This window comes from Centropristis striata, chromosome 15, assembly GCF_030273125.1.
Source record: "Centropristis striata isolate RG_2023a ecotype Rhode Island chromosome 15, C.striata_1.0, whole genome shotgun sequence".
In the NCBI taxonomy this organism is placed as follows: domain Eukaryota; kingdom Metazoa; phylum Chordata; class Actinopteri; order Perciformes; family Serranidae; genus Centropristis; species Centropristis striata.
This window is the reverse complement of record NC_081531.1, coordinates 35546382-35573196: the sequence shown is the minus strand read 5'-3', so window position 1 is coordinate 35573196 and position 26815 is coordinate 35546382. Positions and strand designations below refer to the sequence as shown.

At 35.4% G+C, this 26815-nt stretch overlaps 2 protein-coding genes across 3 annotated transcripts in view; one reads left to right on the top strand and one right to left on the bottom strand.

The window, feature by feature from the left end:
- Positions 1–26807, bottom strand: part of tbc1d8b (TBC1 domain family member 8B) — a 39744-nt gene extending 12937 nt beyond the window's left edge. For both annotated transcript variants that reach the window (XM_059351896.1, XM_059351897.1), the window contains exons 1-17: positions 26587–26807; positions 21327–21437; positions 20515–20633; positions 18856–19081; positions 15275–15515; positions 14043–14250; positions 13761–13928; positions 12221–12382; positions 10055–10205; positions 7081–7295; positions 5053–5170; positions 4042–4327; positions 2936–3065; positions 2760–2858; positions 1381–1449; positions 1053–1293; positions 232–297 (exon numbers count right to left, since the gene is read on the bottom strand). In XM_059351896.1, coding sequence (XP_059207879.1) covers positions 232–297; positions 1053–1293; positions 1381–1449; positions 2760–2858; positions 2936–3065; positions 4042–4327; positions 5053–5170; positions 7081–7295; positions 10055–10205; positions 12221–12382; positions 13761–13928; positions 14043–14250; positions 15275–15515; positions 18856–19081; positions 20515–20633; positions 21327–21437; positions 26587–26713 — 2737 coding nt within the window. In that variant the 5' untranslated portion in view covers positions 26714–26807. The remainder of the gene's footprint in view (positions 1–231; positions 298–1052; positions 1294–1380; positions 1450–2759; positions 2859–2935; positions 3066–4041; positions 4328–5052; positions 5171–7080; positions 7296–10054; positions 10206–12220; positions 12383–13760; positions 13929–14042; positions 14251–15274; positions 15516–18855; positions 19082–20514; positions 20634–21326; positions 21438–26586) is intronic.
- The window catches only part of LOC131986796 (gap junction beta-1 protein-like), a 94906-nt gene that overhangs the window by 36966 nt on the left and 31125 nt on the right, over positions 1–26815 (top strand). The gene's annotated exons all lie outside the window — the stretch shown is intronic.

Below are 26815 nucleotides of genomic sequence, written 5' to 3'. Positions count from 1 at the left end.
TATTGCTGAGCCCTGTGCTAGAGGTTTCAGGTTTCTTTTTTGTTTAACTTTAGGCACAGACATCTCCCCTCCAGGAGAGAAATGTTAAAACACCTCTCTAGCAAACTTTGCATGTATACAATTCAGTTGGCAACATTTTAGGGGACATCAACATGAAAAAACATTTGAGTGGAGGGGGACTTTTTTATTTATTTGCCATTTGAATTTCCTTCTTTTGGCTTTGTCACTTACCTGGAGGCAGGTGCAGCTTGAAGAGGAATTTCAGCTTATTTGTGAACGATCCACTGTACAAAGTATCTGCGGGAGAAGAAATTAAAAAATTACAGCAGCCGGACAACCGAGGTTGTATTATAGTCAGGCGGCCTAGCTAAATAAAGGGGACACGCTGGACAAAAGCACCAAATTTTTTCCACGTGCTCTCTATCACCATAGGTTTCAATTTTTGGTAGGAGCCACTTCATCAAGATGGCTGATCCGAGATGGCAGCCATATAAAGTCTATGAGAACCAACACATCTTCCAAGCCACTTAAAAGGTCAATCTTGGTGTCAAAATATACATTTTCTGGGTCCAGGAATCATTTAAAGCTGTTGAGAATATCACTAGATGATTATTTGATCAAATAGATATGTTCATTTTCACCCAGACTGGTAGGCAACTCGCTTCAAGTGCTGCAGCAGGGAATCCTGAGCTGAAAATGTTTGGAATCTAATAATTATGTAAATACATGGCCAAAATGAACATATCTATTTGATCATCTAGTGATATTCTCAGTAGCTTTAAATTATTCTTTGACCCAGAAAATGTATATTTTGACACTAAGATTGACCTTCTAAGTGGCTTAGAAGATATACTGGTTCTCATAGATTTTATATGGCTGCCATCTCCGATCTGCAATCTTGATGAATTGGCTCCTACCAAAAATTGAAACCTATAGTGATAGAGAGCATGTGGAAAAAATTTGGTGCTTTTGTCCGACGTGTCCCCTTTCTTCCCAAATCTGGTCCTAAACCGCCGGACTATTAATGGAGAGCAAAGAGCTGATGAACTCACCAAGGGAGCAGCAGAACTCTTTAAAGTTGACGAGGCCGTCCTGGTTCTCGTCTATCAGGCGGAAGACCCAGAGGGAGAGGGTGCTCTTGGGGTTGCAGAAGGCCCAAGGCTCCAGCAGGGAGAAGAGCACGCTGAACTGCTGAAAACCCAACTGGTACTGCTCCAGATAGGCCAGACTGGGGTCATGGTGGAGCAGAGCTGGGCTGTTCATCGTCCAGTAGCAGCAGAGGAAATGCTGCCTCTGAAAATATAAAGAAAAAGAAAAACATAACGTACAGACATTTTTGTATGATGACCCTGAAGATACTCTGTCATGTCTTTGACTCACTTTGAACAAGTTATAAAGCCCGTCAAGATGTGAGGCGCTGAATCGGACTTCTTGGGTCACCACCCGAATCTGAAAAGAAGATATTAAAGGGGACATTTTATGCTCATTATCATGTTTACATTGTATTTTGGTGTTATACTAGAATATGTTTACATACTTTAATATATATATAAAAAAAAAAAAACACATTATTTGTTCATTATTTATCTGAATATATGCTCTGATTTGTACAGAAGAGGATTGGGTCCACGTAGGAGAAAAAAAATAATGAGGAGGATTTTTTTTCCCATTATGCTGTTCGAGTAGTAAGTAAGTAGAAATGACAAGAATAAAAGTAACAAGTAACAAAAGTAACAATATAACAAGGTTATGTTGGAAAGAGATTCACAGATTGGTTGTTCTCTTGTCAGTAAGTCATCAGAGGAACATTGTTGTAGAGAAACGGCCTTTATCCGAACAGTTAACCACAATCTTTAACCCATTAAGGCCTAAAACGCCTGGAAAAAATGCCTGGAAAACCTCTGGGCGATTCTGAAAGAACCCCTTAAAACCTGAAGTTTTTCTGGAAATTCAACAGAAGATTTTTCAGCCTCTGTAGTAGATAAAAATGAAATTCAAAAAGTATTTGAGAGCTTATACCCGTGGCTTTCATGAGAAGTTGAGTTTATTTGTCCAAACCTTCAATAAAGTTTTTTTAAAAATCAACAAACTCAGCAAATGTTACATTTGACTGAATAAAAAATCCTATGCATAATACTAATACATGCCCATTAGCAAGATGCAAACATGATATGACCACTGGAGGAACAAGACATAGTTCTCATTAGCCTACTGTAATAAAAAAAAAAAGTTTTCATAATAATAATAATAATAAATAATAATAATACATTTTATATATTGCACTTTTCAGGGTACTCAACGATTATATTATTAATAATAATATTATTATCTCCAGATGGCCACAAATCTGTCTGTTCTTCGGTGAAAATGTGTCGTCTAAAAACATATTCCTCATCCATAAATGCCGGTCAATTGGTTCCGAGGGTTCAAAGTCCGGATCAGCAATAAAATCATCGGCGCTGTTTTCATCAGATCTCTTCCGTCACTTACTTCTGAGCTACTTATTTATATATATATATATAAATAAGTAATGCTTTCCCGGCTTAAATGGGTTAAGGGTGTAGTAGTACTAAAATCCCCCTATACATAAATTAGATATTCTTGGTAGTAGCTACCACAACATATAGTCCTTATTTTCTTTTTTTTCTCCTCCTCATTATTATTTTTTTCTCCTACCTGGCCCTAGTCTTCTTCCATAGATTTGTCAGTACAGTAATGACGCAGGTTCACCAACAACTGTAAACTCATTGATCACTCACCACATTTTGTTTGGTCGTATCCTCCAGCGTCTGGATCACATACAGTTTATTTCTTTTCCGTGAACTCTCCACTTCCTCTGAACGGATGTTTCCATATTTCTAAATCGAAGCACATTAGTTACATCCAGCAAAACACTGACTTCACCGAGTGAAACTGACAGGGAGAGATGTAATACCTCGTAGGCCTCTCTGATCAGCTCGCTGATATCCACATTGAAGTGTGACGATTTATCATTATTGCCCACTGAAGCTTGCTGCACTGTTGGAGGCAACGGGCTGTCTTTGTTTGTCACGCTGTCGAAGAACCTGAAATAAGACCAGCAGAGAAAGAGACACAATCACCTAACCAGTTGGAAAGTTGAACATACACTACCGGTCAAAAGTTTTAGAACACCCCGATTTTTCCAGTTTTTTATTGAAATTCAAGCAGTTCAAGTCAAATGAACAGCTTGAAAGGGTCCAAAGGTAAGTGGTGAACTGCCAGAGGTAAATAAAAAAAGGTAAGCTTAACCAAAACTGGAAAATAATGTACATTTCAGAATTATACAAGTAGGCCTTTTTCAGGGAACAAGAAATGGGTTAACAACTTAACTCTATGGAGTCTTGGGCTGTTTTGTCCATTTTTGAATTCTTTTCATGTCTTTGAAAGTCATTTTGTGTCTTTTTTGGTCATTTTGTGGTTTTTTTAGTCATTTTGTGTCTTTTTTTTGGTAATTTTGTGTCTTTTTTGGTCATTTTGTGTTTTTTTTGTGTCTTTTGGTGTCTTTTTTTAGTCATTTTGTGTCTTTTTTTTGGTCATTTTGTGTCTTTTGGTGTCTTTTTTTAGTCATTTTGTGTCTTTTTTGGGTCATTTTGTGTCTTTTTTTAGTCCTTTAGTCCAACATAAAATGTGATTTTGAATCTTTTTTTTTACTTTCAAAACACTATCATGCTCAATAAAGAATTTTAAATGTTGCAAATGTACATTCATTTCAGAGTACACTGAGACATTAAACTGCATCATTTTCAATTAAATTCTGGAAAAGTTGGTGTGTTCTAAAACTTTTTACCATCGCTGCCCTACAAAGCAAAAAGGCAGTAACTGCATTTTTGGTCAAAAATGAGTTATTATCATTTTCATGACTTTCAAGGCATCCTTTGTTATGTGACAAAACATCTTATCTCAAATGTGTGTAATTTTGGAGAAAAATGGTAGTTTGTACTAAACGGCTGGATTACAGGATAACTTTAAAGTCATTTTTCTCAGTTCTGCACTCTGCCTAGTTACTGCCTAGTTACAGACTTGTTGAGGATGGTGACGGCCTCGGCGTCGTCATGGCAGCTGATCAGAGCCTCCATGTTGTAGTCCAGCACCGCCAGGCCCAGCTGCAGAATGGCTTTAATGCCGTCATAGAAGAAACAGTCCACCACGTTTACGGCGCTCTCGATGGGCAGGACGCTGATGAACAGAGTGAGGAACCACGACAAGGACACGGACGAGAAGAAGCTCAGATCCGTCATGTGCTCCACCAGCTGGGGGAGGTTCTCTCGGATCAGATCCTCGAACACCGCCTGGTCAACCAAAGCGCCTGCAGAAAGGGTCAGAAACATTTCACAGAGCCACTTTACCTGTCTATCTATCTATCTATAAATATTTATAAACCTTTACTGCACTGTGCGTATTATACTATCCCGTTGGTTGGTTTAAAAAGCATCTTTTCTTTTAAAAACTGACAACATTAACATGAAACTGTAAAAAAAGTAGGTTGTTTGGTTGAATTTTCAACTTACTTGGGGTTCAGACAGACAGTCAACTAAAATATTGAGATACTTTGGGTTCTGCCAAATGTGTGGTTAAAATTACATATTAGATAATAAAACTGCTGGGTTAAAATATTTCCTTCAACACTTGTTAGAACAGAAAGAACAAAATCAAGGTTAGCTTAGCCAACATCTGGTTTCTGCCTACAAAATAGTCAAACAAAAAAATAGCATGAGAAAAAGCATGAGTAACCTGACAGGTGCAGCAGCAGGGTTATTATAGTTAACAAAAACTAATGAAATAACGAAAACTAGAATTGAAAAAACATTTTCTGAATGTTAACTGAAATAAAAATAGAAACTAGAGTTTTTAAAAAAAACATTAACTAACTGAAACTGTATTGTGTGGCTACAAAACTAACTAAAACTAACTAAAATTATAGTGAAAATGTCCTTAGTTTTCGTTTTTGTCAACTTTTTTCATTCATAATACCTGCCTTTTATATTCCAAGATTAACAGCAGAAATGGTATGAGAATTGACAGCCCACTCACCAATAATTCGGCGGTTAAAGTAATCTGGCAGCATCCTCTCACAGACGGCCACTAAAAGCCAGAAAGCTTCCTCTTCTTTCGCATAGAGAAGGAGAACTGAAGTGAGAATGTTCATAGCCTGAAGAGGAAAAAGGATTTTTTTTTAAAACAGAAACTTCAGCTGTTAGAATAAAGTTAACTGCAGAGGAGAGACCAGTATAAAAAGGTACGTTTTTCAAAGCATCAGTGCCCTTTGAAAAAGGTTTCAATGGTGTTAGATCACTTGTCGCCTTTTTTTTTAGCTTCACAGTCATTTTTCAAGGTTCTTAGCCTTTTTTCACCTCCGCTTTTCAGAGTTTCGGCACTCCTAAATGTCACGAAATGACCAATCACAGTAAAGGACAGAAGGGTTTAAAACCATAAAGATTGAAAGTTTTTGGAGAAGTCTGTACCATAACTAACGTAAACCCCAGTCTGTGGACACCTTTAAAAAAGGGCTTAAAACTTTTCTGTTCAGGGAGGCATTTTTAGGTTGTCCCTAGATGTTTTTATTTTGTCTCTGCATAATGTACTTTATTACCCGTGTCTTTTTTTTTTTATCTACTGCTGATTTTAATGAGTTTTCTCTTTCTTGTTTCTGGTTTCTGTAGCACTTTGAGATTTCTGTATGAAAAGTGCTTTACAAATAAAATGTATTATTATTATTATTATTATTATAACTACCTAAAAGAGCAAAAACACAGGAGAATCTCACATAAAACACTGCTACACATTTAAAGAGAATAATCATATAAGCAAGTTGGTTATTTTTGTGAGCATCCTTTTCATAGTTAAATATTTTTCTGTGATGTCAAACTTATGGCCACATACAGTAATTGGCTAACGAATTATATGCTTCTGAGTGTTTATTATCAGTCATCAAGGCTTTTCTGCCTGTTAACAACCTGCCGACAGGTATGTAAGGCATATTTTCTTGACAAATCTTCAACATGAAAATAAAGAAAAACACATTGAATGAGAAGGTGTGTCCAAACTTTTGGCCTGTACTGTAAGTCCTGCAGTTACTACAGCTATAATGTCATAAATCTTCAACAAAATCTTTTACAAGCTGAGATTGCAAACTATCCTGTCCTCTCCTCTGTGGTCTGTGTAAACAGCCTGCACTTCAGTGAAGGTTTGCTGATTTTCAAGAGTTTGGTTTGTGTGATTTAAATGAAATGTCACTATTTCAAGCTTAGATTTGGTTACATTTCCTGACAGAAACGTTCGTCACACTTGATGTGTTGAAGAAACGATTGGAATTTAAACGATTATAATTTCTGTTTTTACAGATTCTGGCTATGATAAATGGTGTCATGTTGGAGATTTGTCAAGAAAATATGCCTTACATACCTGTCGGCAGGTTGTTAACAGGCAGAAAAGCCTTGATGACTGATAATGAACTCAGAAGCTCTTATGCAGGAACATTCGTTAGCCAATTACTGTATGTGGCCATAAGTTTGATATCACAGAAAAATATTTAACTATGAAAAGGATGCTCACAAAAATAGCCAACTTGCTTATATGATTATTCTCTTTAAATTTGTAGCAGTGTTTTATGTGAGATTCTCCTGTGTTTTTGCTCTTTTAGGTAGTTATAATAATAATAATAATAATAAATTTTATTTGTAAAGCACTTTTCATCCAGAAATCTCAAAGTGCTACAGAAACCAGAAACAAGAAAGAGAAAACTCATTAAAATCAGCAGTAGATAAAAAAAAAAAAAAAGACACGGGTAATAAAGTACATTATGCAGAGACAAAATAAAAACATCTAGGGACAACCTAAAAATGCCTCCCTGAACAGAAAAGTTTTAAGCCCTTTTTTAAAGGTGTCCACAGACTGGGGTTTACGTTAGTTATGGTACAGACTTCTCCAAAAACGTTCAATCTTTATGGAATATAGATATGGATATAGAAAAGCAAAAGAGCACAGAGTCTAAAATGTGACAAGAGCAAACTGAAACTGCTTGGGATTAAAGGGGGTAAAAAAAAAAAAGAAATAAAGTACCTGGCAGTAGCCAATCTTAGGGTTCCTGTATGCATAGGCAGTGAGGACTCTGCGTAGAGCTGAGATCCCTGTGTCGCTCTGGAAGGCCGGGTGCTCTGGCAGCGAGCGGTGCAAGTCTCTCTCGATTTCATCTGTTGCCAAAGTGCTTGTGCCCAGAGACTGTTCAACCAGATCAGTGTAATATCCGGGGTGAGTGGCCATGTCGTTCACAGCTCCTGCAGAGGCAGAACCACAGTCAGTCAGTCCAGAGACACATGCTGCCTGCAGAGAGCCATGTTTCCTACCACGTCTTTCTTAATTATTCATGCTGAGGGAGCACTTGAGTGCTTAACACTTTCCATCATGCAAGGCTGGAAACAGACACTGGATATCAGTTACTGTACATCAGTAGTTCTCAACCTTTTTGAGTCGTGACCCCCAATTTAACATGCATGTTGTCCGCGACCCCCGCTCACTGAACACAATCTCACATGCACAGTTCAGATCACCCTAAAAAATTAACAAAATGACCAAAAAAGACACAAAATGACAAAAAAGACACAAAATGACCAAAAAAAGAAACAAAATAACCCAAAAGAAAGAAAAAAAAATACAAAAAAAAAGACACAAAATTACCAAAAAAAGAAACAAAATGACAAAAAAGACACAAATTGACCACAAAATGACAAAAAAAAAAAAGACACAAAATTACAAACAAAAAAAAAAAAGACACAAAATGACCAAAAATACTGAAACACATTAACACATGAACACTTTAACACAGTGGAGACAGAGCTGACTTCCAAAATGATTTGGCGACCCCCAGAAATCATCTCGCGACCCCAATTGGGGTCCCGACCCCAAGGTTGAGAACAGCTGCTGTACATGACATGGCAAGTCTGCTGCAGGGTTATTATAGTTTTTTGGGTGGAGATTTGTAGTTTTTTCACATTAAGATATCCTCACTGAAGTGTCATAGGGACAGATACAAAAAATCTTTCCTTCCACATGCCATCACACTGTACAATAACAAATAATAACCTGGTTCATTACATACCGTTGTTATGCACTTTGTGTTTTTTATGCACACTGTTCATTGCACCTTATTTGTTTCATAGCACCAACATTTTTGTACTGCATATTCATATTTATTCTGCACTGGAATTCTACTCCTTAATACATACTCCTTCTTTAGACACTTTATTTGTATTTTTACATTACATTTTATTGTATTTTATTGTATTTTTATATTTTATTGCTTGAAGTATGCCTAGGTTGTTCTTTTTATTTAATTATTTAATTGTGTTGTTATTGTCTCTGTGTGTAATGCTGCTGCTACACTGTAATTTCTCAGCTTGGGATAAATAAAGTACATCTATCTATCTATCTATCTATCTATCTATCTATCTATAAATATTTATAAACCTTTACTGCACTGTGCATATTATACTATCCCGTTGGTTGGTTGGTTGGTTTAAAAAGCATCTTTTCTTTTAAAAACTGACAACATTAACATGAAACTGTAAAAAGTAGGTTGTTTGGTTGAATTTTCAACTTACTTGGGGTTCAGACAGACAGTCAACTGAAATATTTAGATACTTTGGGTTCTGCCAAATGTGTGGTTAAAATTACATATTAGATAATAAAACTGCTGGGTTAAAATATTTCCTTCAACACTTGTTAGAACAGAAAGAACAACATCAAGGTTAGCTTAGCCAACATCTGATTTCTGCCTACAAAATAGTCAAACAAAAAAATAGCATGAGAAAAAGCATGAGTAACATGACAGGTGTAAAAAGACAGGTGCAGCAGCAGGGTTATTATAGTTAACAAAAATAATGAAATAACGAAAACTAGAATTGAAAAAACATTTTCTGAATGTTAACTGAAATAAAAATAGAAACTAGAGTTTTTAAAAAAAACATAACTACCTGAAACTGTATTGTGTGGTCACAAAACGAACTAAAGCTAACTAAAACTACAGTGAAAATGTCCTTAGTTTTCATTTTTGTCAACTTTTTTCATTCATAATTCAGTGTTTCTATTTGAACATGCAACACATGGTGAATATGTTTACTGAGACTGGGATGTTTACACTAGAACCAAAATTCAAAACACCCAGAACTGTAAGAGTTAATAACCTTATTGGGGCTGAGATGATAAACCAAAGGAAATAAAGGAAACATTTATTATGACCTCTTTGAATCTGGCACCCAACCAAGGTTATAATAGTTTTGGATTTTTCATTAGTTTTAGTTTTAATTTCGTTGTCAATTTTTGTTTTCAAATTCAGTTAGTTTCAATTAGTTTTCAGAGTGAGTTTGCTAGTTTTGATTAGTTTCATTTTTTGAAAAATGCTTAGTTTTAGTTTAGTTTTTATTAGTTTTAGTGTTAGTTTTAGTTTTTTGTAATGGGGTATTTGTTGGGTGCCAGATTCAATAAGGTCACAATAAATGTTTCCTTTATTTCCTTTGTCTGATCCATTTCAGCCCCAATAAGTTTATTAAGTCATAAAACCAGATAGATGAAATAGATTTCATATCAACCAAAAAGGTTTATGTATGAAAAAAGTTGTCAAAGACGAAAACTAAGGACATTTTCACTATAATTTTAGTTAGTTTTAGTTAGTTTTGTAACCACAAAATACAGTTTCAGTTAGTTATCGTTTTTTTAAAAACTCCCGTTTTTATTTTTATTTCAGTTAACGAAAATGTTTTTTCAATTCTAGTTATCGTTATTTCGTTAGTTTTCGTGAACTATAATAACCTTGCACCCAACACATACCCCATTACAAAAAAACAAAAACTAACACAAAAACTAATAAAAACTAAACTAAAACTAAGCATTTTCAAAAACTAAAAACTAAAACTAGAAAATTCACTCTAAAAACAAACTAAAACTAACTGAATTTGAAGACAAAAATTCACAACGAAATTAAAACTAAAACTAATGAAAAATCCAAAACTATTATAACCTTGGTCTGCTGTATGAATACCTGAAAACAGCATCCACAGCTCTCCTCTCAAGGCCTCGGGAACGCCACGAACAATCAGGTCTCGTGTCTTCCTGGTAAAAAACATGCTCGTGCCTCGTCCATATTCAGAGAAATGAATGTTCCAAGACTGTTCCTTCATCTTTTCTTTCAGCTGTCGAACACACACGAAGCACACAGTGTTATTGCACATAAAACAACAAACAAACTGGTTGAATCCCTAACTGATGCATGCCTTATTTTTTATTTATGTCCACTGCTGAATTGATTTAACACCCACCCAGACACCCCCACCGTGCAGAGCATGAGAATGTTCTGGTGCATTACAATAACATCAAGGTAATCCAGTCAGACGGCTGAAAACAAGACTGATTTGAACTTATTTGTTCATTGCACCTTATTTGTTTCATAGCACCAACATTTCTATACTGCATATTCATATTTATTCTGCACTGGAATTCTACTCCTTAACCCATTGAAGCCTGGAAAGCGGATACGTCGTTTTGTAGTATTTGTATAAGCTCTCAAATACTTTTTCAATTTCATTTCTATCTGCTACAGAGGCTGAAAAATCTATTATTTAGTAGAAGAGTTGACACTTTTTTTCCAGAATTTTTCCAGAATTTCCAGAAAATTAGAGGTTTATTTTAAAATCGCCCAGCGGTTTTTCAGGCCTCAATGGGTTAATACATACTCCTTCTTTAGACACTTTATTTTTATTTTTACATTACATTTCATTGTATTTTATTGTATTTTAATATTTTATTGCTTGAAGTATGCCTAAGGACTAAGAACATTCCTTTTTAGCAAAGCCTTTGGTTCCTCCCATCTAGATGGTTTTTAGATTATGTATGTATGTTTTCTGTTTTTAGCGGGTTTTTTTTTGTTTTTGTTTTTTTTAAATCCTTTTTATAATTAGAATGTTATGCTTTTAACCTGTAGCACTTTGAGATTTCCTGTAATGTAAAGTGCATTACAAATAAAATGTATTATTATTATTATTATTATTATTAGGTTGTTCTTTTTATTTAATTGTGTTGTTATCGTCTCTGTGTGTAATGCTACTGCTACACTGTAATTTCCCAGCTTGGGATAAATAAAGTATATCTATCTATCTATCTATCTATCTAATATTTACCATTTTAGGGTCAAGGTTTTCAACATCCTTATTTGTTTCATAGCACCAACATTTCTATACTGCATATTCATATTTATTCTGCACTGGAATTCTACTCCTTAATACATACTCCTTCTTTAGACACTTAATTTTTATTTTTACATTACATTTCATTGTATTTTATTATTATTGCTTGAAGTATGCCTACACTGTGAAAAATGTTTGTAGAAATGACAGTAAAACACTGTCAAATTACATCAGAAATAGGGTGTAAAATGGAAAATTGTATATCACCATAGTCAGACACTTAATTACCGTAAATCAAAGAATAGCACAAAACTTTAACTTTTACTGTCATTAACTGTAGGAAACACACAGTTTTGCTGTAAAAATATAACATTTTCATGTAAAATTATTGGAGAACTACCATGATGTGTGAATGAATGACACAATTACCCTAAAAATAACGGGAATATTCAGTCTAAATGACAGTTTTTGCTGATATTTACATTTAAATTTAGATTAGAAATTACAGCAAAACTGTTAAATTACCTCAGAAATAGGGCGTAAGATTTAAAATTACATACCACCATAGTCAGACACTTAATTACCGTAAATCAAACAATAGTACAAAACTTTAACTTTTACTGTCATAAACTGTAGGAAACACAAAGTTTTGCTGTAAAAATACAACATTTTCATATAAAATTAGTGGAGAAATACAATGATGTCAAAATTACACAATTATCCTAAAAATAACGGGTTTATTCAGTCTAAATTACAGATATTTACATTTAAATTTACAGTAGAAAACCCACTCACTGTCATTTTTACGGTGAAGTTCTGGCAACCACAGCTGCCGGTATTTTACCGTAAATTAAACAGATTTATTTTTACAGTGTAGGTTGTTCTTTTTATTTAATTGTGTTGTCATTGTCTCTGTGTGTAATGCTGCTGCTACACTGTAATTTCCCAGCTTGGGATAAATAAAGTATATCTATCTATCTATCTATCTATCTATCTATCTATCTATCTATCTATCTAATATTTACCATTTTAGGGTCGAGGTTTTCAACATCCTGGGGGTGGAAGACAGTCATGAGAGCCTCTGTGCTCACAGCCTTGCTGCTGTCCTTTTGTCCCACCATCAGCGTGACGTCCTCCGGGTTGTCCTCGAAGTGGTTGATGAGCGACTGGCACTCTCCTCGTATCACCTTGGACATAAAGACAAACGTTTTCAACGTCAGAAAGCACTGCTAAGTGAAAAGGGCTGGGCAATATGGAGATATATGTATAATCAAAACGATATAGATCATGTAGATCCAATAAATAGCTATGATATATATCTATATTGTATCTGTCACAATGATTGATATGATCCGTGAACCACAACCAAACAGCACAGATTTAACAAAAGGACAGTATTATCTATGCACTATTTTTAACATCAATGGCTCAAAAGCCCATCAACACAGCACCAGTCCTAGGAGGAGTCAACGAGGGACCAGTCCCTACAGATCAGACCTGGAAAAAGAGTCCCAGTGGCACAGACAAAGCATAAGCATGAACATGAAACATGACATGTGCATCAAAATAGTTCCAGATAAGCAGATGATTATATTCGCATAATAATTTTCAATTTAAAAAAAATACTACTACTAATAATAATAATTATTAATAATATTTAAAAATAATTAAAATGATCATTGTGTGTTGTGGGGTACAGAGAGGATCTGCACCAAACAAGTCAGATTCCTTTAACAATTACTGCGCCTCTTGCAAATTGGATATTGCAGCAGTCCATATTGTGATTTCAATAAAATTGCAGTTAATTCTTCAGCCTTACTAAGGCCCCGTTTACACGAGGACGGTCTGAACAGAAGACGCAAAAGTGTCGTCGCGTCTTCACTTTTTATTCCTCGTTTAGACGAGCGTTTTCAGGAGGAAATCTGCTGCATACGGTGACGCAAAAGTGTGTGAAATTGGATTGTATGCAGCCAGGCGGCATCACTTAAAGCCATAAGAGCATCTTTGGGCATGCAGAAGTTTTCACGCCACACATTTTCATCAGCTACTCCTTCCACAAAGTTCTCCTCCATCACTAGATCTCCCAGGTCTCGTTCACAGCCGTCTGGCTCCTCCCACCAATCGCTGCATCCAGAATGTGATGGAGGTAATTCCAGATCCTTCTCTGTTCACTAATACTATCTGTACATATCCTGGACATTTGGTGGAAAGACTCCTGTAAGTTTATTAGAGCTGCCAGAGCAGCTTGAAGGTCCCACCATGGAAATAATCCCACGTTTCTTTATTTCCTGTCCTGGAGCATGTATGTGACGTAAACACATACGTGACGTGAGCAGATCAGATCAGAGTTTTGTGTCTTGTCAGTGTAGACGACACGCTACGGAGGAGAGGATTACACTTTTACACTTTGGAGGGTGGTTTCAGATTTTTGCGATTTTAAGCCTCAAAAACGCCGTCACCGTCTAAACGAAAGGCACTTCACATAAAATATTTTGTCGTTTTTACCCGCGAGCATCCTCGTGTAAACGGGGCCTCACATAGAAGAAACATGGTTAAATCCGTTACCTCTGCTGATGCAGAGTGCTGAGGGCTGGCACTGATCCCACATCTGCTCCGGATGGTGTTTGCAAGCCGCTGGTAGTCCCGAACCTCAGAGAAACGCAGCGCCCTCTTCCCCCTCACGGAGACGGTCAGAGCCCTGCTGCTGCAGTCTGGCTTCTCCACATTAACAACCTGAGAGAAGAGAAATGTTGGCAGAGCAGACCATCACATTCAAAGCATCAGTATGCAGCGGCGCTATTTTAGATATCACTGGCGGCGTTTTTAATCAGTCCAGTTTCACTTTACCTCTCGCATCGGAATGATGATATGGCATTGACTTCCATCTTGGCTGGCGAAACACAGGTAGTTCTCAGACAGGCAGATCTTGCCAAGTGTATTAAAGTGGCTGAAGGGCACCCACAGGAAGGTCTCATGCACCTCTAACAGGTTTTCCTCTCTGGGAAGTCTAAAAAACGTCCGGAACTGCTCGCTCTTTGCATGAGCTTCGAGGCCTCTGCAGAGAAAAAGCAGAAAATAACGTCATGAGCAGAACGGCACGTTTAACTTCTCTAAGAAAACCCTTTTAGCAGCTTCCAGGCTCACAGTAACCTCGTTTTGTCACCTTTCATATCCATCATTATAGTCCGGCGGCTTGGGACCAGATTTAAGAATAAAGGGGACACGTCGGACAAAAGCACCACATTTTTTCCACATGCTCTCTATCACCATAGGCTTCAATTTTTGGTAGGAGCCACTTCATCAAGATTGCAGATCGGAGATGGCAGCCATATAAAATCTATGAGAACCAGTATATCTTCTAAGCCACTTAGGTCAATCTTAGTGTCAAAATATACATTTTCTGGGTCAAAGAATAATTTAAAGCTACTGAGAATATCACTAGATGATCAAATAGATATGTTCATTTTGGCCATGTATTTACATAATTATTAGATTCCAAACATTTTCAGCTCAGGATTCCCTGCTGCAGCACTTGAAGCGAGTTGCTGGGTGAAAATGAACATTTCTATTTGATCAAATAATCATCTAGTGATATTCTCAACAGCTTTAAATGATTCTTTGACCCAGAAAATGTAGATTTTGACACCAAGATTGACCTTCTGAGTGGCTTGGAAGATGTATTGGTTCTCATAGACTTTATATGGGTGCCATCTCGGATCGGCCATCTTGATGAAGTGGCTCCTACCAAAAATTGAAACCTATGGTGATAGAGAGCATGTGGAAAAAATTTGGTGCTTTTGTCCAGCGTGTCCCCTTTATTTAGCTAAGACTATTAAGGCACTGGAGTATTTGGTTATTTTAGTGGGGACGCTGTCTAAACAGCTGTCATTTTTTGGTATACAGGCTACGTCTAGCACTGGGATTATCATGCATGACCTACCTGCCACTCCAGGCAGTTTAACACAAAGACAAATGCTTTTTGACTGAAGTCAGACTTCATGTTTACTCTGCTTCTTTAAGCTGGCAGCCAGCACTAACAGGATGATGTAAAGCTGTGCAGAGCAGCAGACAGACAGTACCTCTTGGTGATTTGCAGGGGGTCCGAAAGCGCCGGCTCTCTTTGGAAGGCCTCTTTATCGAAAAGGCGTTTGATGGAGTAGTCAGCCAGCTGCTCCATGATGACGAAGGTTTCATTGAGGTGCAGCAGCATGGAGAAGTAGTGATCCTCCCCGTTAGCCAACACATGGATGCTCTCAGTCAAGATCACGTTGGAGGTTTTCTCCAGCCTCCACATCTCATCCCACGAGATGATCAGTTTCACTGAAGTCGTCACAATAAATGGAAATTGTCAGTTATCAGTGATTAAGACTCACAGCTGCAAAGAATAGCACAAAACTTTAACTTTTACTGTCATTAACTGTAGGAAACACACAGTTTTGCTGTAAAAATATAACATTTTCATGTAAAATTATTGGAGAACTACCATGATGTGTGAATGAATGACACAATTACCCTAAAAACAACGGGAATATTCAGTCTAAATGACAGTTTTTGCTGATATTTACATTTAAATTTAGATTAGAAATTACAGCAAAACTGTCAAATTACCTCAGAAATAGGGCGTAAAATTTAAAATTACATACCACCATAGTCAGACACTTAATTACCATAAATCAAACAATAGTACAAAACTTTAACTTTTACTGTCATTAACTGTAGGAAACACACAGTTTTGCTGTAAAAATATAACATTTTCATGTAAAATTATTGGAGAACTACCATGATGTGTGAATGAATGACACAATTACCCTAAAAAAACGGGAATATTCAGTCTAAATGACAGTTTTTGCTGATATTTACATTAAAATTTAGATTAGAAATTACAGCAAAACTGTCAAATTACCTCAGAAATAGGGCGTAAAATTTAAAATTACATACCACCATAGTCAGACACTTAATTACCGTAAATCAAACAATAATACAAAACTTTAACTTTTACTGTCATTAACTGTAGGAAACACACAGTTTTGCTGTAAAAATATAACATTTTCATGTAAAATTATTGGAGAACTACCATGATCATGATGTGTGAATGAATGACACAATTACCCTAAAAATAACAGGAATATTCAGTCTAAATGACAGTTTTTGCTGATATTTACATTTAAATTTAGATTAGAAATTACAGCAAAACTGTCAAATTACCTCAGAAATAGGGCGTAAAATTTAAAATTACACACCACCATAGTCAGACACTTAATTACCGTAAATCAAACAATAATACAAAACTTTAACTGTTACTGTCATAAACTGTAGGAAACACAAAGTTTTGCTGTAAAAATACAACATTTTCATATAAAATTAGTGGAGAAATACAATGATGTCAAAATTACACAATTATCCTAAAAATAACGGGTTTATTCAGTCTAAATTACAGATATTTACATTTAAATAGAGGTTTTCTCCAGCCTCCACATCTCATCCCACGAGATGATCAGTTTCACTGAAGTCATCACAATAAATGGAAATTAGATCAGTGATTAAGACTCACAGCTGCCAGCATGAGCAGCTTGAACAAATGGGTGAAGTGTTATTGTGCATTTTAGTACTAAAGTCCAGTGGTGGAACAAGTATTCAGATCTCTTACTTAAGTAAAAGTACTAATACCACACTGTGAAATTACTCCACTACAAGTAAAAGCCCTGCATTCAAAACTTACTTAAGTAAAAGTACAAAAGTATCAGCATCAAAATGTACTTAAAGTATCAAAAGTAAAAGTATTCGCAATGCAGAATTGACCCACTCAGATTGTCCAAATATATTATTGTATTATTATTTTTGATGCATTTATGTTAGCTTTAAATTTACTGTTGTCAAGGTAGGGCTAATTTTAACTACTTAATATACTTTTGTGTGGTTTAATTAGTACAAATTTTAAATCTATTATGTTTTATGTTAAATCTCGGCCTGAAAAGTAACTAAAGCTGGCAGCTAAATGTAGTGGAGTAAAAAGTACAATAGTTGCCTAAAAATGAAATGAAGTACAAGTAAAAAGTAACATAAAATGGAAATACTCAAGTACAAGTTCCTCAAAACTGTACTTAAGTACAGTACTTGAGTAAATGTACTTAGTTACTTTCCACCACTGCTAAAGTCACATTTATCCATTAATTAAAATATATAAAATGCACTGCATTAACAACATACTTTATAGGGACGTTGTAAAGAGTTGCTGATACAAGTGTTATTGTGAAAATTCTTAAAATGTCACTTGGTATAATGAAATTCATTGTTATCCATTATGCACACTGCTTTTGATCTGCCTCCACTATCACACTATTAGTCTAAAAATGGTTCCCAAGCGAAATTTTGAGTTTTTGACCTTCTAATTTGTATCAAATGGCCGCCAAATTGCCCATCTTGCACAGTGATTGGACCATTTCCCCTTAGTTTTTTTGTAAGTAGGCAATCAAGATGAGGAAATTAAGTTTCTGGATCTATAGTCTAGGGTCAGAGCAAGGATATAGTGGAGGCTCAGTGCCTTTTTTATGTATATATATGTATGCAAAATACCAACTGGAACATTTAAAAGTGATATTGATTGAATATTTATGTCGGCCTTAAAAAATGACACAAATAATGCTTAATGTCACCTTAAAAGTTGGTATTTTGCATACATATAAATATACATAAAAAAGACACTGAGCCTCCACTATATCCTTGCTCTGACTCTAGACTATAGATCCAGAAACTTAATTTCCTCATCTTTGATTGCCTACTTACAAAAAAACTTGGGGAAAATGGTCCAACAACTGAGCAAGATGGGCAATTTGGCGGCCATATTGATATGCAAATGAGAGTCAAAAACTCAAAATTTCGCTTGGGAACCATTTTTTTTGGATTCAGCACCCTTGAAATAAGTAAAGTAGGCCGGTTCCTGACTTGTACCCATAAATGCTCCTCACTTTCACTTTTTGGACAATTCCGTCTAGACCAGGGGTCTCAAACTCAAATTACCTGAGGGCCGCTGGAGGTAGTATCAAAATGACCAAAAAAAGACACAAAATTACTTAAAGAAGACACAAAATTATTTAAAAAATGACAGAAAATGACCCCCAAAATACACAAAATTACCAAAAAAGACACAAAAAAGAGACAAAATGACTGAAAAAACACTAAATTACTTAAAAAAACAACACAAAATGACAAAAAAGACACAAAATTATTTTTAAAAAGACAAAAAATTACCAAAAAAGACACAAAATGACCCAAAAAAGACACAAAATGACCCAAAATATACACAAAATTACCAAAAAAAAAGTGATCAAAGGGACCTTCCACACACAACACGGTAAAGTGCCATTCATATAAAACTCACATAAAACTTTCACATCAAGGTGGGGGCCACAAAATATCATCACGAGGGCCACAATTGGCCCGCGGGCCGCGAGTTTGAGACCCATGGTCTAGACTATATGCTGGAAGGCCTTTTTTTCACAATTACCTGGAGTTACTTTCTAATGAAAGACGTTTGTTTTGAATCATTAAATCCAACTATGGTTTCCATTCGGAAATGTCACAGTCTTTGCTACCAATGACCAATAATTAGCAAGACAAATGGCAGCTCATGCTAATAAATGGCAGAGAAAAGGCCTCTTACCCTCAGCTCCCAGCAGGTAGGAATAGAAGCACAGGAAGTTAGTGCTGAGGTAGAGCCAGCCCTGACACGGCACTTTGCCTCTCCAGTAGCTGCATGAGTAATATGTGACCAGCTTTTCCTTTGGTGGCAGCTCAAACCACTTTTCGAACCTCAAAAGTGCTTCTCTGAACTTCTCGGGGTCTTCCTCCAGCACCAGGGACGCCTTCCCTTCCTCAGCAATAAGACCCTAAAACAGGAAACATTGAGGGGAATTACAGGGCCGAAATAAAACATCAATATATCAATATACACTACCGGTCTAAAGTTTTAGAACACACCAACTTTTTCAGAATTTAATTGAAAATGATGCAGTTTAATGTCTCAGTGTACTCTGAAATGAATGCACATTTTCAACATTTAAAATTCTTTATTGAGCATGATAGTATTTTGAAAGTAAAAAAAAAGATTCAAAATCACATTTTATGTTGGACTAAAGGACTAAAAAAAAGACACAAAATGACCAAAAAAAGACACAAAATGACAAAAAAAAGACACCTAAAGACACAAAATGACTAAAAAAAGACACAAAATGACAAAAAAAAAGACACAAAAAGACACAAAATGACAAAAAAAGACACCTAAAGACACAAAATGACAAAAAAAAGACACAAAATATTTGGTAATATTTCAAGAACAAAGTTGCAAATTTACTAGATTAAAGTGGCAAATCTAAAAGAAAAAAATCGCAGATTTAAGAGATTTAAAGTGGCAAATCTGCACGAAAAAAGTTGCAGATCTACGTGAAAAAAGTGGGGAAAAGCAGCTTTTCCCCCCAGATTCACCACTTTAAATCTCATAAATCTGCACGTAAACTTTTTTCTCAAAATATTATTTTTGTATGGGTTTTTTTTACACATTCTGGCAGTACGTAATATCCTCCAAAATTATCTAGGGTTGAAATTTGGAATTTGGAAGTATTTCAATGAGTGCACTATTATGGGTTAAAGTGGTGAATCTGGGAGAAAAAAGTTGCTTTTTTTCTCACTTTTTTCTCGTAAATCTGCAACTTTTTTCGAGCAGATTTGCCACTTTAAATCTCTTAAATTTGCGAGTTTTTTTCTTGTAGATTTGCCACTTTAATCTAGTAAATTTGCAACTTTTTTCTGGAAATATTACCTAACTCTAACTACCAAATATAGTTATTTGCCTGATAAAGGGTTAAGGGCAAGAAAGCATTGGTCATCCATGATTTAACACCATCGACTAAGAAGGACCATCATATCTTTATTTATTCCCCATCCTTAACGAACTTCTGATTTTTTACTCCAGCCATACCAACATTGTTTCTTATATCTAGTTTCTGAGAATTAAGAGGCCATTATCATGTACAGTATTTTACAGCTTTACAATTAGTAGATTCACATTTACTGCACTGAAAAAAGAACCAACTTAATTGAATTGTTTCATTTGATAACACCTAAATGAATTAAGTTCTTTCAAATTAATGTAATAAGTTAGATTAACACAATTGATTTTAAATTAATTTGAAAGAATTTAATTCATTTAGGTGTTACCAAATGAAACAATTCAATTAAGTTGGTTCTTTTTTCAGTGTGTGTGGGATGTTTCCATTAGTCCCCACTAAAAAAAAAAAAAATGTTTTTTTTTAAGAGTTCTTACTCTAATTTTGCCCTGTACGAAGCTGGTGATGTCTTCACTGGAGTCAAAAACAGAGAGTGTCCTCATGATATTCTGCTGCAGCCAATCCCAGTGCTGAGAAATCTCCTCTTTGGTGACACCTGACCCAAAAAATTACAAGAAAAGACGTAAAATATTACATTGGTTTTTCTTTATCTCTTTAAAAAAAAAGTGTAGAAATAAAACTTAAAGAGTGACTGTAAAATCATTTAACTTAAAAAAAAAAAATCTACAAGAAAAAAAGTCACAGATTTAAGAGATTTAAAGTGACAAATCTGCACGAAAAAAGTTGCAGATCTACGTGAAAAAAGTGGGGAAAAGCAGCTTTTTCCCCCAGATTCACCACTTTAAATCTCATAAATCTGCACATTTTTTTCTCGTAGATTTGCCACTTTAATCTCGTAAACTTTTTTCTCGAAATATTATTTTTGTATGTTTTTTTTTTTTACACATTCTGGCAGTACGTAATATCCTCCAATATTCTCTAGGGTTGAAATTTGGAATTTGGAAGTATTTCAATGAGTGCACTATTAAGGGTTAAAGTGGTGAATCTGGGAGAAAAAAGTTGCTTTTTTCCCACTTTTTTCTCGTAAATCTGCAACTTTTTTTGCGCAGATTTGCCACTTTAATCTCGTAAACTTTTTTCTCAAAATATTATTTTTGTATAGGTTTTTTTTTACACATTCTGGCAGTACGTAATATCCTCCAAAATTCTCTAGGGTTGAAATGACACATTGACCCTTTACATGCAATTAAATACAATTTATACAAAATAAATAAATGCAGTGACATACCACATGCTATGGACCAGTACACCTGGGAGTCTGGGGTGTGGTGTAAGATCCGGTACGGAGCAACTTTGGATGTGGAGTCCAGCACCGTGTCCAGAGTCCCCACAAGGAGCCCTGCAACATACAGCACAGTTATAGTTTCACGCTGTAACACTGTCGCACATGATCTTCAGACTTGTGACAACTTTAAAATAGGAAGATAAATATCTGAAATAACTTTAGATCATTAAGAAAAAATAGATCCTTTGATGAAATCTTGATTGGGAGAAGCCGACTGCTGTGACAACAACTCCCTCAACAACTTCCTACCATTTGTGTGTTTTATAACTGGTGTTTTTACTGATAAACAACCATTTGACCGCATCAGAAAATTACATAACTTAAGCGACATCCAATGAGGTCTAATGTTGTCTGTTAACCAATCTTTTATTTATACTTGGATCGCACACTGTGCTGTTATTTATACAGTCTATGGCCATTATACTCATCCAGACAATGTAGAAACAAAAGATCCCTCAGGTCCACTTTACAGCCACACAACTAAAATTAGCTAAATCTGTTACCTTTATAACTTCCCTCTGACATGCCCTCCATGAATAATTAACAAGGTCGCAGTGAAACCATACTCATGCAATGCATCAGCATTATAGCAGCCCGCCTGCTGCTGAACATGGAGCAGCTCTCCACATGTTCTAGTCTAGAGCTGCAAACCATCAAACACAGCTCACATCATCTATGTTCTCCATAAACACAGTGGTGGTTCTGGACCAGTTTTTTACTGTGGGGGCCAAGGAGGGGCCGGTGTTTAATCAGAGGGACACATTAGCACATGAAAAAATGGCAAAGATGATATTCAAGCATTCAAAATCTTTGAATGTCTTGAAAAAGACACAAAATGACCAAAAAAGACACAAAATGAGAAGACAGAATAACCCCCCAAAAAAAACACAGAAGATATAAAAATGACCAAAAAAAGACACAAAATAACTAAAACAGACACAAAAAAGACACATAAAGACACAAATGACCAAAAAAGACACAAAATGAGAAAACAGAATAACCCCCCAAAAAAACCACAGAAGATATAAAAATGACAAAAAAAGACACAAAATGACCAAAAAAGACACAAAATGAGAAAACAGAATAACCCCCCAAAAAAACCACAGAAGATATAAAAATGACAAAAAAAAGACACAAAATGACCAAAAAAAAGGACACAAAATAACTAAAACAGACACAAAAAAGACACAAAATGACCAAAAAAGACACAAAATGAGAAAACAGAATAACCCCCAAAAAAACCCACAGAAGATATAAAAATGACAAAAAAAGACACAAAATGACCAAAAAAAGACCAAAAAAGACACAAAATGAGAAAACAGAATAACCAAAAAAAAAACACAGAAGATATAAAAATGACAAAAAAAGACACAAAATGACAAAAAAAAGACACAAAATAACTAAAACAGACACAAAAAAAGACACATAAAGACACAAATGACCAAAAAAGACACAACATGACTTACAAAGACATGTAAAGACATGAAAAGGATTCAAAAATGGACAAAATAGCCCTATAAGACTCCAGAGAGTTAAACTATTATACAATGTACACATTCTGGGTTCCTTTTGTGTACAATGAGATATTGTTTGAACAAAAAAAAAAGATTAGAATTTATCCATTGTTCATTTTTATAAATTGATCTTGGCCCCTGAAGGCCCCTGTGTAGAACCGCCTCTGCATAAACACATAAAAGATACTTCAGACATGACGAGCTCTTATTCTGAAGAGGTCTTCAAGTGCATCATGCCATGTAGCATCAGGTAGTATTTAACCTCCACTATCATTACACCCGTCAAACAGGACATTGGTCCTTTTGTCTTCAGCTGGAACACCATTCATTATCATTAATTATCTAATAATTGCCTCATGGCTGACACACTGTGACACGTGGTTAGAAACTGTAGGTTGCAATCACTGGCGACAATGGTTTTCAAAGATCCAAAAAGGCAATATGGAGGCAATCTATTGCATTTTATATCACGGCAACAAGAGAAGTTGTTCAGTAAATTGCATTAACGGACTACTTAAAATTGTCATACTGTAAGAAGCAAGAAAACAAGTAAGCAAACGATCTGTACAAGTGCTGAACTGATTAGTGTATTCATCAATTGTTGATCAACAAGAAATTAATAAACTACAAACACTAATTATTATTTTTTAATATCATTTTGTGTCTTTTTTAAATAATTGTGTCTTTTTTAATAATTTTGTGTCTTTTTTTGGTAATTTTGCGTCTTTTTTTGGTCAATTTGTGTCTTTTTTTGGTCATTTTGTGTCTTTTTTGGGTCATTTTGTGTCCTTTTCGGGTCATTTTGTGTATTTTTTGTAATTTTGTGTCTTTTTTGGTAATTTTGCGTCTTTTTAAAATAATTTTGTGTCTTTTTTTGGTCATTTTTTGTCCTTTTTGGGTCATTTTGTGTCTTTTTTTTAATAATTTTGTGTATTTTTTGTCATTTTGTGTCTTTTTTGGTAATTTTGCGTCTTTTTAAAATAATTTTGTGTCTTTTTTTGGTCATTTTGTGTCCTTTTTGGATCATTTTGTGTCCTTTTTGGTTCATTTTGTGTCTTTTTTAATCAATTTTGTGTATTTTTTGTCGTTTTGTGTCTTTTTTTTGTCGTTTCTTGTGTCTTTTTTAAGTAGTGTTTTTTTCAGTCATTTAACAAGAGCAAATTCACTTGTTTTGGCTTCTCAAATATTAGGATTTTTTTCTCTTTTTAGCATGACATGATTATAAACCTTTCAATTTGTTGGGGGATTTGGACTGCTGGTGATAAAACACAGATTAATCAATAATGAAAACAATCATAACAATCATTAGTTGCAGCCTGTAAATAAAGCAGTCATTGTTTGCTCTCAATACTAAAACAGAAACCGCCCATTACATCTTTTTTTAGCAACAGTGCGCCAACTCAACTAAGCATCAATGTCTTCGCAAACTCGCTGACCCGTGTATTGTCCACTGACATCACAGTGACATTATAAATTCAAGGTTTCTCTCTTATATTTCGAGACTCATGCGGAAATATATTCACAGACTGACTGGACTGACCTGAGGCACAAAAATAAAGGGTACCTGCTTTACATAGTCCTTCAGAGATAGAATAAAATCTGTATTTCTGTCTGCTCTTATCAGCTGGTAATGTGACCTGAGTGTAAATCTGACATTGCCTCAAAGTTTTTTAGTCCTATGTACATTATGTAACGCAACCAGAAGGGCACATTGCAGCAAAATAAGCAGGAAATCAACCCCCTGAATCATAGTTTGCGAAAGTTTCCGTTAGAAAGTAGAAAAGAAATCAAAACAAGGCTAAAAATTGTGATATTTCTGTCAAAAATTACTTTATTCTACATGTCTTTTTTAAAAGGCTGCAAAAAACAAACCGTTTGGAAGAACTAGATCCTGTTAAAAACATGAAAACATAAAAACTGTGCTCCTCAGGGACACTGTGATTGATTCTGCTGAGACCAACGGTCATTTGAAAAATGAAAAAGAAGACCGGAGAGGTTGTTAAAAAGCAAATAGTTCAATATGTATAACTTGGAGAGCCATTTTTCCCAATATTCATGAAACTTGTGGGCACTTGTAAAGGGCTGAAAATATAAAATCTATTTTATTCCATTTTTTAAGAGTTTATGAGACAAATTCAACTTGCTTTTTTTCTTCTTTTTTTATGATGCATGTCATTATAACTGTGTTATTCTGCACAAAGACATTTTTGAATAGTTCCCACAAATATTCATGATTGTGCTGATTCCATGGAGGTTCAGGACTTATATATGTTTTATATATTGAAGGGGAATACAAGGCCACAGTGAGTAAAATGTAAAAAGAGAAGAAAAAAAAAAACAGCTTTCAGAGGGTTAACTGTTAATGCAGCTATTCTCAACCTTGGGGTCGGGACCCCAATTGGGGTCGCGAGATGATTTCTGGGGGTCGCCAAATCATTTTAGAAGTCAGCTCTGTCTCCACTGTGTTAAAGTGTTCATGTGTTTTAGTCTTTTTGGTCACTATAATGTCTTTTTTTTGTCATTTTGTGTGTTATTTGGTCATTTTGTGTCTTTTTTTGATCATTTTGTGGTCAATTTGTGTCTTTTTTGGTCATTTTGTTTCCTTTTTTTGGTCATTTTGTGTCTTTTTTTAGTCATTTTGTATCTTTTTGGTAATTTTGTTCCTTTTTGGGTAATTTTGTGTCTTTTTTTGGTCATTTTGTTTCCTTTTTTTAGTCATTTTGTGTCTTTTTTGGTCATTTTGTGTCTTTTTTTATCATTTTGTGGTCAATTTGTGTCTTTTTTTAGTCATTTTGTATCTTTTTGGTAATTTTGTTTCTTTTTTGGGTCATTTTGTGTCTTTTTTTGGTCATTTTGTGTCTTTTCTAGTCATTTTGTGTCTTTTTTGGTCATTTTGTGTCTTTTTTTGGTCATTTTGTGGTCAATTTGTGTCTTTTTTTGTCATTTTGTATCTTTTTGGTAATTTTGTTTCTTTTTTGGGTCATTTTGTGTCTTTTTTGGGTCATTTTGTTTCCTTTTTTTAGTCATTTTGTGTCTTTTTTTAGTCATTTTGTATCTTTTTGGTAATTTTGTTTCTTTTTTGGTCATTTTGTGTCTTTTCTAGTCACTTTATGTCTTTTTTTGATCATTTAGTGGTCAATTTGTGTATTTTTAAGTCATTTTGTGTCCTTTTTTTGGTAATTTTGTTTCTTTTTTAGGTGATCTGAACTGTGCGTGTGAGGTTCTGCTCAGTGAGTGAGGGGTCCCGGACAACATGCATGTTAAATTAGGGGGTCTCGACTCAAAAAGGTTGAGAACTATACTGTGTTAATGTCCAGTCAGACATGTATGTAGCCTGCCTGTCAACTCTCTGCTGTCACAAACATTAAACAAACTAACATGTTGACACGTCCACTCAGACAGACAGAGGCTCGCTCGTGCAGCCTGGCGCGTGAAACAGTTGTTCAGCCTCTAAACAGTGATTGAACAGTTGGTTTGTACCTGTTGCTATAAAAGGGGTTTTTTTCTGAAGACGAGCAGGCAGCACCGCCCTATACACGGCAGACAGACAGCACGTTAGCTAAGCAAACGTATGGCGAGTTAACCCGTTAATTACTCATTTATCTTAACATGGTTCTGCTGAGGCAGCAGCAGCAGCTCGTGCTGTCCTAGACACGCGACCAGGTGACAATAATAACGGCTAACGTTACCTGTCAAACCGCCTCCACCTTCTCCGTACCCTCGTCTCCTTTGCAGTACGAAGTACTCGTTATCCTCCTCGGTGACCCATAATTTAAACGCGTTTTTCAGCAGAATCTCGTCCGGTTTGAGCCACATTTTGTTTCAAATGTCACAGAGTTATCTGTTAAATCCACCTGACATGTCAGTTATGTGTAACGGAGCCCGACATCAAACCCGTGGACGTTTGTTTGTGTCCGA